The sequence below is a fragment of the Carassius carassius genome, chromosome 17 (assembly GCF_963082965.1).
Source record: "Carassius carassius chromosome 17, fCarCar2.1, whole genome shotgun sequence".
Classification (NCBI taxonomy): Eukaryota; Metazoa; Chordata; class Actinopteri; order Cypriniformes; family Cyprinidae; genus Carassius; species Carassius carassius.
In genome coordinates, this window is record NC_081771.1 from 23,641,969 (window position 1) to 23,654,465 (window position 12,497).

The window sequence follows — 12,497 nt, forward strand, 5'->3', positions numbered from 1 at the left end:
CCAGTTAAAATATAATAGATAATCTATCACATCTTGACCATACTGGACCAATACATACCTATCAATGAGACTATACAGGATCTCTTTGCCTGTGCAGTACTCTGTTATGAGTACAAGGTAGCGAGGTGTGATATAGGCTTCATGTAGGGCCATGATTCTTTCACAACGGAGGGACTTGAGGATCTCATACTCCTTTATGACCGCTTGCTTGTCCTGCTGATCATAGGGAATAATCTTTGCTATAAACATCTTGCCTGTTGAGTTTTCTCGGCAATCCCTTATCACTCCAAAACGTCCCCTGTCAAAAAATGAATGAGTTGTGTGAAAATGCTTGTATAATTGATTTGTGAACCATATAATTAGATGGAAAATTATTAAATATGATGAATAAATAAATAAAGGAATAACAAATATAGGAATTCATTTATTTTCTCACCTGGCTTTCTCATCCAAAAAGCTGTATGGTTTCTGAGGAACTCCTTGCCTCAAAGTGGTCTCAGTTTTGGTGGAGGATACCAGTCTTTCCATAAGTGTCTCTGGTGTGGGTGAGCTCACTCCTTCTCCTATTGGACTGATACTGCTGACCAAGATCACAGAAGGAGAGACAGGGGTGGGAGCAACTGAACAAGTGGCTGTAACATATGAAGGGACAGGGGAAACTGATCTGTCTATTGAAGGTGGAGCTGTGTATGACCTTGCAGATACTGTCTGGGTTTGGGTAACAGGGTGAACCATGTTGATAGTGCTTGTTGGCTTGGGGTAAACAAGAGGAGGGATTGACGTCTTTGGGCAAAAGTGAGAAATGGGCATCTCAGAGGAAGTATTTGAGATGCCACCAGACTGTGCATGAATAGGACTAATTGACTGACTAACACTTGGTTCTGCTAATGTAGAAGCAGATGTAGTCACAGCAGCAATAGAAAAAGGAGACGAGGGGTGTGTCTTCATTTCAGCAGGCTGAGAGAGCAGTGGCACTGCAGAACAGAAGTTATGTACACAGAAATGCATTTCCTTAATCCAGAAAAGAATAATGAATTCACATATCCAGTTAATAAAATCTTGTATCAAAACCTAATATTACAGCTGAACTGCATGCATACTACCTTCAACATTAATTCTCACTCCCTTTGAAACATTACTGTATGGACCTTGGCCAGCTTTATTTACACATGCTACACGGAATTGGATGGTGGAACCAGTTGGAAATACAGAGGAATTGTAGAAACAATCAGTCACGCCTGTAGCTTCAGTTACCCACTTATCATCACCTACAGATAAAAATGTGAAATTTTAAATCACTGCAGAAAATGAATGGAAAGGAGAACACTTTTAAAATGATAACACTATTTAACACAGAATAACATGATAAATAAGTAAATGCCAGGTGTCATACCATCACATTTTCTCTCAAGTGTGTAAGTGCAAGGAACTTTGGAGTCTGATGGTTTCCATTGCACCAGAGGAGTGTTATTATATATCTGTGGAATCTCTGGAGTTCCTGGTCGTTTTGGAACACCTTAAAATGTGATATTAACACAAAATATGGATCAGAAAATAACTTTTGAAAGATAATTATATACAGTAATGAACGAAATGTGAGAACACCCAAACATCTGCTTGGCATTAATGTTATACTGAATAATAAGCAACCTTCTAATGCTTACAGGCTATGGACAGTATACAGGAAGTAGTAGCAGAGGCCAGGTTATTAGAGGCGACACATTCATATATCCCTGCATCCTTCTTAGAGGTCTTCATGATCATCAAAAGTTGCCTTCCATCAGGGCAGGCCACTAAGCTCATTTTGTCATTAACCTCCAAAGGTTTCTTATCTATGAGCACAGGAGAAATTAATTTGTGGAACACTACTGTTTTCTTAATTAAAAGAAAACAAATAAATGAAAAAAAGACCTTTTATCCATAATATTTTTGGCTCAGGACTGCCAGCTGGAAGACAACTAAGAGTCACTGGATTTCCTTCAAGAAGAACATGGTCCTTTAGTGTAATATGGAAAACTGGAGGAAAATCTGAAATAAAAAAAAGATGAAAAAGGATAAACTGTTAAATGGAGTTGCTGATGAAAACTGTGGCAGTTGTTCAAAATGACACTTGACATATCAGAAGTAGAATTATTTTAATTATTTTTTTTGTTTTACCTTCTTTCTGAATTTCAGGTGCATTTGATTTTGATGGTTTCCTGTCTCTCTTGCCTCTGGACAAACTCCATCCGTCCCACCTATTTCTGATGTCACTTTCAGGAGCTGTCAACAATGAATTACTTTAATGTTGTTTTGTAATGAATGTCCATCATTTGCATACAGTAGGTTCCAAGGTTTAACTCGCAGTACACTAGCTACAGTATGGTATACTTAGTAACAACTTACATGCTTAGTAATAAGTGTTGGAATAGTTTTCTATCATTAAAAAAAGAAAGAAAGAAAAAATGTATTGCAAAAAAAAAAAAAAACTCAATAATACATACTCTGAGAGGATTGTATAGAGTGTGAACTAGAAGAGGAGATCAGTGTCTCTTTGGATGATGTAGAAGCAGTTAGTGAGGGAACTTGGTTCTCTGGATTTTTCACACTCTTGTGAATGAGCCCATCAGATTGAGAGCGGCGATGACGAGAGAACAAAGGTGTTTTCTGTTCCTCATTTTTAACCTCATTCTCTCCCTCGCTCTTGTCAGACTGACCTTGTTTTCTTAATGAAAATCCAGATACTTTTGACTCAAACTTTTTTCGGAGTGCCAGAACTGGTGAATCACTGATTTTCTTTATGTCTTGCCTCTCTTCTTTTAGAGTTTCTTCATCACTGTGGGGTTTAGTTTCCCTATCCTTAGTGTTTTTTGACTTGCTATGCACTCTATCAAATATTCCTGAAACATTAGATTCAAATTTACGTCGGACTGCAAGGACAGGTGATTCAGCAATCTTCTTACAATTTTTTTTAAGATTTTCTTTCTCTGTATCCATAGTGTTATCAATGCTTCCTATCTCAACTTCTTTTTTGTCTAGGGACTTGCTACATCCCATTGCCCAGGTAACACGACATCTGTTAGCTACAGAATCTGAGGTCTCCTCTTTCCATTTTTTTGATTGCAGTTTTGCACGCATAGAGAATCTTCCAATAAATCCTAAGCCAGGTTCCTTCTCCACCTCCCTGAGGTCTTGGACAGATTTAGATTTTTCCTTTAATCCTCTAGGTCCAAACTCCAATGGGGCACCTACAGGGCGAGGTCGATAAACCTCTTCATTTGATTTCCGTGGGAGAACAGGTGAGTTTTCTTCAGACTTGGTCCTTGTCAATCGTTTTAGACCATGTGTCAAAGATGATTCTCTCTTCTTAAACCTTGCTTCAAAAATTTCCTCTGAATCAATATCTTTAATATCAGTTCTAAGAGATGGGTGATATGCAGAGGAAGCAGAAGCATAAACAACTGGATGTCCAGTGCTAGGTTGAATATCTGGCTCTGAGATTTTCAAGATAGGGGTGGGAAACACTGCAACAGATGATGCCTTTTTGCCATTTACCTGCAATTTACTGGAATAATTTGAAGATATGTCATGTGGAAGTATATCAAGAGAAGATTCAGTACTTTTATTTATCTTTCCTGGCACACAGTCTTCAGAGAACATGTGCTCTTCCATCTTCTCTACCTTCTTATCACTGTCATCTAATATAGATGCAGGCTGAGATGTATTCATACTTTGGATGGCACCAATAGCCTCTTTCTTAGATGCCTGTTTATTTTCTATGTCTGGAGTTGGTGGTTTGGAAGAAATTTCTCTTGGAAACACAGGCTTTGGGCCATCCTTTGTTTGTTCTGAGAGAGGTGATGTGGCTTCCAACAAGTTATGGTCCCCAGAAAAAATGGAGGGAATCTCTAGTGGGGCTCCAGATCTTCTATGTAGTGAAATTGACTCAGAGTTTCCATCCCTTAAAGAAGACCTCTTCCTGAATGCAGTATTTGGACAAGTATCCTCAGGGCAGTCAGTGGAGAATGCCCGAGGAACTTCTGAAGCATTTAACTTGGCACGTCTAAAGTTACGATCCAAAGAAGCAGTTCGTCTCTCATTATCAACACCCAGTGTCTCAAGAAGGGGGCCACGAAGACCACTCATGTTCTTGTCAACAGTGCCTCCTCTTAGCAACCTCTGCCGCATAAGATCCAGTTTTAGAGCATAATCTTCCTTGCTAAGCCTCCCTGTCTTTGGACTATTGCTCTTGTATGGCAGCTCCATGGAAACTGCCTTTTGCATGTGCTTTTGGCCTTCCTCTGTAATATTGTTCATATTATCATCTTCAGGTGTGATCTGTAGAAGAAGAGCACTATCAGCAGAACTCCCTCTTCGCATTAGCGCTCGTCTGGATTTATCTGCTACCTGACCAGCTTCTACACTGGAACCCATTTGGAAGGATTCTTTCAAGTTCACAGTCCTTTCTTCAATCTCCAGTTGGTCTACATCCCTCTGTCCATCAGCTGTCTGACATTCTGTGATGCCTTCCAGCCAATTAATGTGTTTTTGGTAGGACTCACTGGATCCTCTAATGACATCAACATCATCTTCATGGATCTCAGTCAGTGACATCCTTGATCCAGAGAACATCATTGTTTGAGGCATAGGGATGAAAGGAAGTTCATCGATGTCCTCATCTGAATCGGAGGATGATGATGGAGGTGGGGAACCATCTTTGAGGTTTCTGTGCACAGCAAGGGACACATGACTTGAAGAGTCATCCAGCAACTCTGATATGGATCTCATCACCATTTTAGATTTGTATCTAATGAGCGAACACTGAAACAGCAATAAAAAATAGTTAAGAAATTAACATTGTAATTTATTTTATTATTAATTTATAATTAATTATTATTTTTTAATATATAGGTTTTTAAATCGCTTACCTGCCATTTCCGTCGGGCTAACACTTGCTTATGTAATGTTGTGTTGATACTCTTTCCCTTTACCAGTGACTAAGGCAAAAATGTCAATTAGATTATTAAAAATACATTTCAAGCCAACAACATCTGCACATATATAGTGACCCAGAAGGTAGGTGTTAAAGTTACCAGGTGTTAAAATTATTAAAGGGAGCCAGAGGATTTTTAAAAATTGCATTAATCAGTACTGCAGCCTGTTTGATATTCCATCTTACCTTGAACCAAGGATGAAGAAGACATTCTGTGGCATCAGGTCTCCTGAAGTACAAATGTTTGAACAAATTTAAGACTGCATAACTCCATGACAATTACAACAGTCAGACATATTTACCTTGGAGACTGTGGTGCAATAAACACTTACAGTTTGCTTGCTACAAGGAGCTTTATGATGAATCCTTTTGCTTCTCTGCAAAGGTCTTTGAACATGCTCTCCTCAAAGGCAACATTATAGTTCCTGATGTTCAGCAAAGTGTCACGATCATTTTCCCCAGCAAATGGAGAAACTCCTGTTAGGCTGTAAATTATATGAATGAAAAAGACATGGTACATAATTTCACATCTAGCATCTAACAGTGGTAGAGTACAAATTGGTAACACTTTATTTTGATACCCAGTCCACTTTAGACATTCTATTAAGTATAAGTAACTTTGCAATTACAGTTACTTTGTCAACTACCAGTCATTAGAGCAATTGTAGATGGTCTGTTAAATGACATTAAGTGATTAAGTCTTCTAACTTTACAGGTCAACTAACCAAACAGTCTAATTCTTTAATGATAGTTAATGGACATGGAATTGAAAACATATAGTTCGTAGAATGTATAAACTAGACTATCGAAATAAAGTGTAACCTACAAATATACATACCATAAGTAAGTGATGACACCCACTGGCCTGTGGAGAGAAAGATACTGTAGTTTTAGCAAATATAGAGAATGAAATTTAACCATCTGTCAGAAAGGCAAGTATAGCGTTGGTCTTTTACCAAATATCTGTAGATTTAGAGATGGGTGACTGGTTTATAATCTCAGGAGCAATAAATTCTGGTGTCCCGTATTTGCAGTACAATTCTTCATTTGGTTTGACTTTTAAAGCATTGCCAAAATCACAAATACGAATGTGATCACTTTTTTGGTCTGCCATGAGGATGTTTTCAGGCTGAAAGACACACATACTGTATGGTTACACAACCCTGAAATGTTAAAAACTTTAATTTGCAATGATTAGCAAAGGATTAAGTAAATGGTACAATTTTATCTGTTGACCTTTATATCAAGGTGAATTATGTCATTCTGGTGAAGATAGTCGATACCCTCAAGTAGCTGTTGTATGATAGACCGAACCTGTAAACAGAACATGAACATCAATTCTGTGGATTATGTTAATCTGCCAGTAATTCACTGATTTTGTTTTATCATAATGCAGCAGCAAATAATATTTACAGAATACACAGTTAAAACACCAACCTCAGATTCTAAGATGGTTGTTCTTTTTGTTATTCTTTCCAAAAGCTCTTCGTGGCACCTTTATAATCATTTAAAGAGAATAACGTAAGCAAACATCTTTTGTAACAGATTTAGTAGGGATAATTAATCAGAGGGAAAGGATACAGTTCAGTAATAATGACCAGTACACGGCTCTTTTCAAATGCATCATAGAAGTGGATGATCTTCTCATGATCTAACTCTGACAGCAGGGTCATCTCTCTCAGAGCACAAGCTTTTGTATTTGCCCGTAACGAAATGAATTTTGCTGCAAATATTTGCCCATTTGTCTGTGTCACTCGCTTGATGTATGAAAAAGCCCCTCTGTGAGCAGGAACAGTACAGACTTGTCAGATCCAAATATATACAGCATATAATAATGAACATAATATTTAAAGTATTAACAGAACTATCCTTGTGGCAGGGTATCCGACCTGCCAATTTCTTTGTGTATGTCGTAGTAATCAGTCAGTCTACGCATCCTCCGTAGAATTGTGCCTTCATCTTCTATTTGCTCTTCCTCCTCCTCCTCCACATTTTTGGCTGTGAAATTGTAAGTACACCCACACACATTTACTTTGCTATATAAATGGGGACATTCCATAGACTTGTAAATAACATTCCCCTTTACTTTAAACATAAGTTCTTCTGGGTGAATTCATCTGCATCTGGCTAAGCCATATTCAAACTAATCTGCATTACTTACCAGTATGAACAGTAAGCTCAGCCTTACAGGACACTGACCCAGCCTGGTTCTTTGCAGTGCAAGTGTAGACCCCTTCATCCTCTAGCTGAGCATTGAGAACCACAAGCGAGCACTCTCTGTCATCATACACAAAGGTAAAATGACTACTCTCTGCCAGAAGGACATTGTCCTGAAAGTCAAATTGCACAAATGAGTGGAATCACCAAGGACAGAATAAAAACTGTTCAATGAACTTTCAGTTAGCATGACAATCAAAAGTGCAAACTGACCTTGTACCAAAGGATATCAGGGTCAGGTTTCCCATCAACAACCACAGCAAAACGGGATGTTTCCCCCACACACACATCCAAGTCCTCCATGATGGTCTCAAATGAAGGAGGCACTGAAATGTACAGCAAAAAAACAACAACAGAGCATTTTAAAATGGAACACTTAAAGCAGGATCAATACAGACAATTAATACTCAAGTATAAAGAAAAAAAAATAAACTCTGTCTTTGATTTTATTTAATTAGTTATTGAGTCATGTCATGAGTTTTAAGTCACATGAACATGTTACTGTTTGATGTTACTGATCTTTTTGATGTTTCATTACTCCAATGAGTTTATTATATTACTTTAACCCTACCTTTATATCCCATATTCTAATGGCATTACACAAAAGGTTATATTAAAAGGTTATGTTATTGGAATTATAATATTGGATTATACATCAATATTGTTGATCAATGTTTTGATTATTGCTTGGTATAGTAAGTGGGCATATCTCTTCAGATTAAACTTCTAGGGTTGATTAGATTACTTTTATGCTACTTATGTCCTTTTTGGATCTTGTACTTTAATTGTATGGACAAGAACAGACTCTTTACTGTAAATATCATTTGTGTCCCAAAGAAGAAAGAAAATCATAACAATTTGTAGTTTAAGTAAATTATAATTTATACATTATATTATATACCTTGCCCCACAAATGGCATGCAGAAAAAAAAATAGTAGGTTAAATTGTGAGCACGATTTACTATTTCGTTCCCTCAATTTATAAATTGTGTGCACGATTTATAAATCGAGGGAACAAATAAGTAAATTTATTTATAAATTTTTTTCTTGCATGTCATGTGCGGAGCTCCGTATATATGTGACTCTGGACCACAAAACCAGTCTTAAGTTGCTGGAGTATATTTTTAGCAATAGGCAAAAAAACATTGTATGGGTCAAAATTATCGATTTTTCTTTTATGCCAAAAATCATTAGGATATTAAGTAAAGAGCATGTTCCATGAATATATTTTGTCAATTTCCTACCATAAATATATGAAAACTTTATGTTTGATTAGTAATATGCATTGCTAAGAATTAATTTGGACACATTTAAAGGTGATTTTCTCAGTAATTTTTTTTTTTTTTTGCACCCTCAGATTTCAGATTTTCAAATAGTTGTATCTCGGCCAAATATTGTCAGATACTAATAAATCATACATCAATGGAAAGCTTATTTTATATTTATATTTAAAGTATCCAGGGTCTCTCTCTCTCTCACACACACACACACACACACACACGCACACACACACACATACACACACACATATATACATATATATATATATCAACTATTCCTTTAATAAGACACCTGGTTGAACGCACTGGAAGGTTTTTGCAACTACAGTACTACCAAATAATCACACATACTAAATAATACTCCCCCACTTACCTTACTTTTACTGATGTAAGCAATGTCGCTGATGTGCACCTAATATTTCTGAGTTTAAAAGAAATGAGTGGCCAGAAAAAGGGCATTCACCTGCCATTGCCAGCTGCAGAGTGCAGAGGTCACTGCCATACTGGTTGTTTCCCTTGAAGATCAGCTGACCTACATCCGTGCTTTTCACTTTGGCAATGTGTAGGGCATGCTGGTCATCATCAGGCATGGTCATTTCTAATGCACCAGGTTTGTTGAGAAGCATCACTCCCCTTCTGGTAAACAATGGCTTATTTAATATCCACAATTTATATTGCAGTTGGAATGTTTGGTTAACATTTCACACAAACCTTTTCCACGTGCCTGTTGCTTGGACATGATTAAGGGTTATTGTGATGGTAACAGGCTGGTTCTCAACCACATACACAATATCAGGCTTGTCCAGAATGACTGGTGCTTTGTGTAAATACTGTCCTGTGATATAAAAAAATAATAATAATAATTTAATAAATGATTACAACAAGTCTACATGTAATGTGCATACATCAGGCAATGACACAGCCAGCATTTCACAAGCAAAAAGGTTTATGTGGGTTTGCTTTGGCCTGCTGAGATGGTTTACAGTGAAGTAAATGACAGCTGCAGTCATTAAAAGTGCAAAACAGCAGAAGATACACGTGTCATCAAGGATATAATGAGTATATATGTCATCAGAAAGTAACAAATATCACCACATTTATCTGCTGTGAGTACAGACAGAATTCAAGCACAAATCTTCTCAATACCTCTGTCACAGAGCTGGACCAGGTCAGTGGGCTGGGAGGGTTTGCTGGATGCTTTTCCAGTAGTATTAAGGACTCTGAAGGAATAACACACTCCTTTAGAAAGAGAGGTGACAGTGTAAGAGGTGTCTTTGAGGCTGGAGGCAATAGTTGTCCACTGGGTGGAGCCTAGAGCTTGTTGTTGAACAATGTACATAAGTGAAGCAGGATCTGAAATGAACAAAATACATAGAAAATGATAGAGGGAAGAGCAGGGAAAGATGAATGAGACAGAGGTAAAACTAATACTAAAAATAGAATTATATTTCAGCATTTCTGCTGTAAATTGAATTTGTTATAAAGCTTCTATATCAAAGGTGATAGAAATGTGACTTCTTTGGAACTTAGGGATAAACTGTGTGCTATTAAGGAGGAATTCTGATCATCAGGAATATGTAAACAATATGTAAATAACGAAGGAAAGTTACGTTATATATATATATATATATATATATATATATATATATATATATATTTTATTGTTTTGAAATAATATTGCTAATAATTATAATTACTTACAAAATGTATCCTACATTTGGATGGAAAACATACAGTACTATAACTATTACTGTAGATGAGTCATTGAGCCGTAAACATCTGGCACACTGTATCCAATAACTGCACTGTTGTACATGGTTTTAAACACTGGAAATTCACAAACATACATACCATAAATATTTATATACATTGAAATGTTTTCTTTGATATACACACATATAATTTCTCTCATGTAGAAAAAGAAAGAAAGAAAAAAAACTGGTTTAAAGACACCATGAAATTAAAATGGACATTTCATATTTCTTAAGGGACACTGCAGTGTTTATTTTAAATGGTATATCAACGTAAATCTTTTTTATTTATTTATTTTTATTATTAATGTGCCCTAATAATCCTTCACCAAGAACATTAACTTCTCCTCCCCCTTACAATATCATCTCTTCTCTAAAGTCATGTCCACCAGTGCAAGGGCTAGACAATAATCTCTCCTACCCAACTGCCTATCACTAACTTGAGGTCTCAGCGACAGAGTACTGCAAGGGACAACTTACTTTTATAAACCTGGAAATAAGCTAGAATTTTAGCACCTCCTCATCCACTATACAGTTTTTCACTCACTTTTACAGTCTCACAGTTTGTAATAATTCTCTTTCAAACTATTCTCACTCAGACTTTCCGGAAAAGGGTAATGCTAACTTCTGCGCTGGCCTACAGAAATGTGTCATCACTGCAGCACTGCATAAGCAAATGGCAATGACAAAATCAAGTGACGTCCTACCACATTCTCCCTAGTTGTCAATTAAGTATAACTGATTATAAAACATGATAAACTAACTTTACACAAAATCTAAAGCAGCTGTTTTCAGATATATGAGATGTACAAGTTGTCCAGAGCAGTGGGCCCCCAGGACCAGGACAAAAAAACACAGATTTGAAGGAGCTATCAAACCAGATCAGTTAAAGACAAAACAAACAAATTTACCTATGGATGGGTCTAGGTTTTTTGGTGTTTTCCAGCTCAGTGAGACGGTTCTCCCAGTTACAGATTCAATTACTGGAGGACCATCAGGTGGCTCAGGAAGGCTAACTGTCAAGAAACTACAATGTCAGTGAGATGGACACATGGGATGTCACAATGCTAATATATAATACATAAAGTTCAGTCTTACCTGCAACATATAAATGAGCATAGCAGACAGCCTTTCCCACTTTATTGGAGATGACACATTTATACACACCACTGTGGCCATGACACACAGAATTAATGACCAGATTGTGAACATCCCTGTCTAGAAAAAGTACATGATAGGATATAATTAAAGACAATGTGTATTTGAGAGACAATAAATGCAGAAAACTTAGAAGAACCTCACAATTAGAAGTCAATATAGCCTTATTAAACTAAAGATGGGCCATTAACGTCCTTTAAAATGTTTTGTGGACTTACACTGTATCATCTTTCTGTCATCAGAGCTTTCTATCTTCGTGCCATTGTGGTACCAAATGATTTTGGGATATGGCAGGCCTGTCACCCTACACTTCAATACTGCTTCTTTCCCTTCTATCACTTCCAGGTCACTGAGTGGTTTTATGAAGTCTGGCATTGTCCTGTGTTCCACCTCTCCCTCAAACACCTCAGGCTCCTCAGGGATTGATGGCATCTTCTCTAACCTTGATCTGAAGAGGGAAAAACAAACAAACAAATGAGTCAGAAAAGGGGTAAAGTAAGAGTAAATTAACAATCTTTTTTTTTTGTTTTGTTTAGACATAGTTAAGAAGGGTTTGTCTTCTTACATGTGAGTAGATATGGCTTGTCGTGGTTCCTGTACATATAGTTCACCTGAGCTTTCTGCTTCTCCATTAACATTTCGAGCAAATACTGTGTACAATCCCTCACTCTCCTTGTTAATGTGAGTAATGAACAAAGAGTGTCGCCCATTTACTTTGAGAATGCAAATATTATCACTCTCCACAACAGGTTGCTCTAGGACACAAAGAATGTATATTCAATCTGTGTTGACAAACATCTGGTATTCCATAGAAATGACTAAAACAAAGTTATTTTAGGGAAATAAAAACTTTATTATTATTATTATTATTTTCTTACCACAATGAGTCCAGTTTACTTCAGGTGGGGGAGATCCACTGACTTTACAATCAAATTGTGCAGAACGGCCCTCGGTAGCCTCCAGTGCCTCCAGTTTCCGTGTAAAGAGTGGCTCCTTAGATGGAATCACCAGAAGATTAGCTGTGCAAATTTGCTCTTCTGTACCATACAAACAAGAACAAGAACCACAGTTAATATTAATTAATTGGAAGCAAATAAGCATTACTAAGAAGCAAGATTA

General features: G+C 37.0%; 1 protein-coding gene across 1 annotated transcript in view; it reads right to left on the reverse strand.

Moving 5' to 3' along the window:
* The window catches only part of spega (striated muscle enriched protein kinase a), a 38,282-nt gene that overhangs the window by 1,957 nt on the left and 23,828 nt on the right, over positions 1-12,497 (reverse strand). Inside the window, exons 6-32 of the mRNA XM_059571315.1 lie at positions 12,257-12,415; positions 11,944-12,133; positions 11,597-11,826; positions 11,319-11,438; positions 11,132-11,236; positions 9,616-9,822; positions 9,181-9,304; positions 8,933-9,105; positions 7,403-7,515; positions 7,134-7,302; positions 6,862-6,970; positions 6,554-6,751; positions 6,410-6,467; positions 6,209-6,286; positions 5,929-6,101; positions 5,811-5,837; positions 5,305-5,457; positions 5,159-5,201; positions 4,908-4,976; positions 2,484-4,800; positions 2,158-2,262; positions 1,912-2,028; positions 1,665-1,832; positions 1,394-1,516; positions 1,104-1,268; positions 437-974; positions 59-298 (exon numbers count right to left, since the gene is read on the reverse strand). Of these exons, the coding sequence (XP_059427298.1) occupies positions 59-298; positions 437-974; positions 1,104-1,268; positions 1,394-1,516; positions 1,665-1,832; positions 1,912-2,028; positions 2,158-2,262; positions 2,484-4,800; positions 4,908-4,976; positions 5,159-5,201; positions 5,305-5,457; positions 5,811-5,837; positions 5,929-6,101; positions 6,209-6,286; positions 6,410-6,467; positions 6,554-6,751; positions 6,862-6,970; positions 7,134-7,302; positions 7,403-7,515; positions 8,933-9,105; positions 9,181-9,304; positions 9,616-9,822; positions 11,132-11,236; positions 11,319-11,438; positions 11,597-11,826; positions 11,944-12,133; positions 12,257-12,415 (6,271 nt within the window). The remainder of the gene's footprint in view (positions 1-58; positions 299-436; positions 975-1,103; positions 1,269-1,393; positions 1,517-1,664; positions 1,833-1,911; positions 2,029-2,157; positions 2,263-2,483; positions 4,801-4,907; positions 4,977-5,158; positions 5,202-5,304; positions 5,458-5,810; positions 5,838-5,928; positions 6,102-6,208; positions 6,287-6,409; positions 6,468-6,553; positions 6,752-6,861; positions 6,971-7,133; positions 7,303-7,402; positions 7,516-8,932; positions 9,106-9,180; positions 9,305-9,615; positions 9,823-11,131; positions 11,237-11,318; positions 11,439-11,596; positions 11,827-11,943; positions 12,134-12,256; positions 12,416-12,497) is intronic.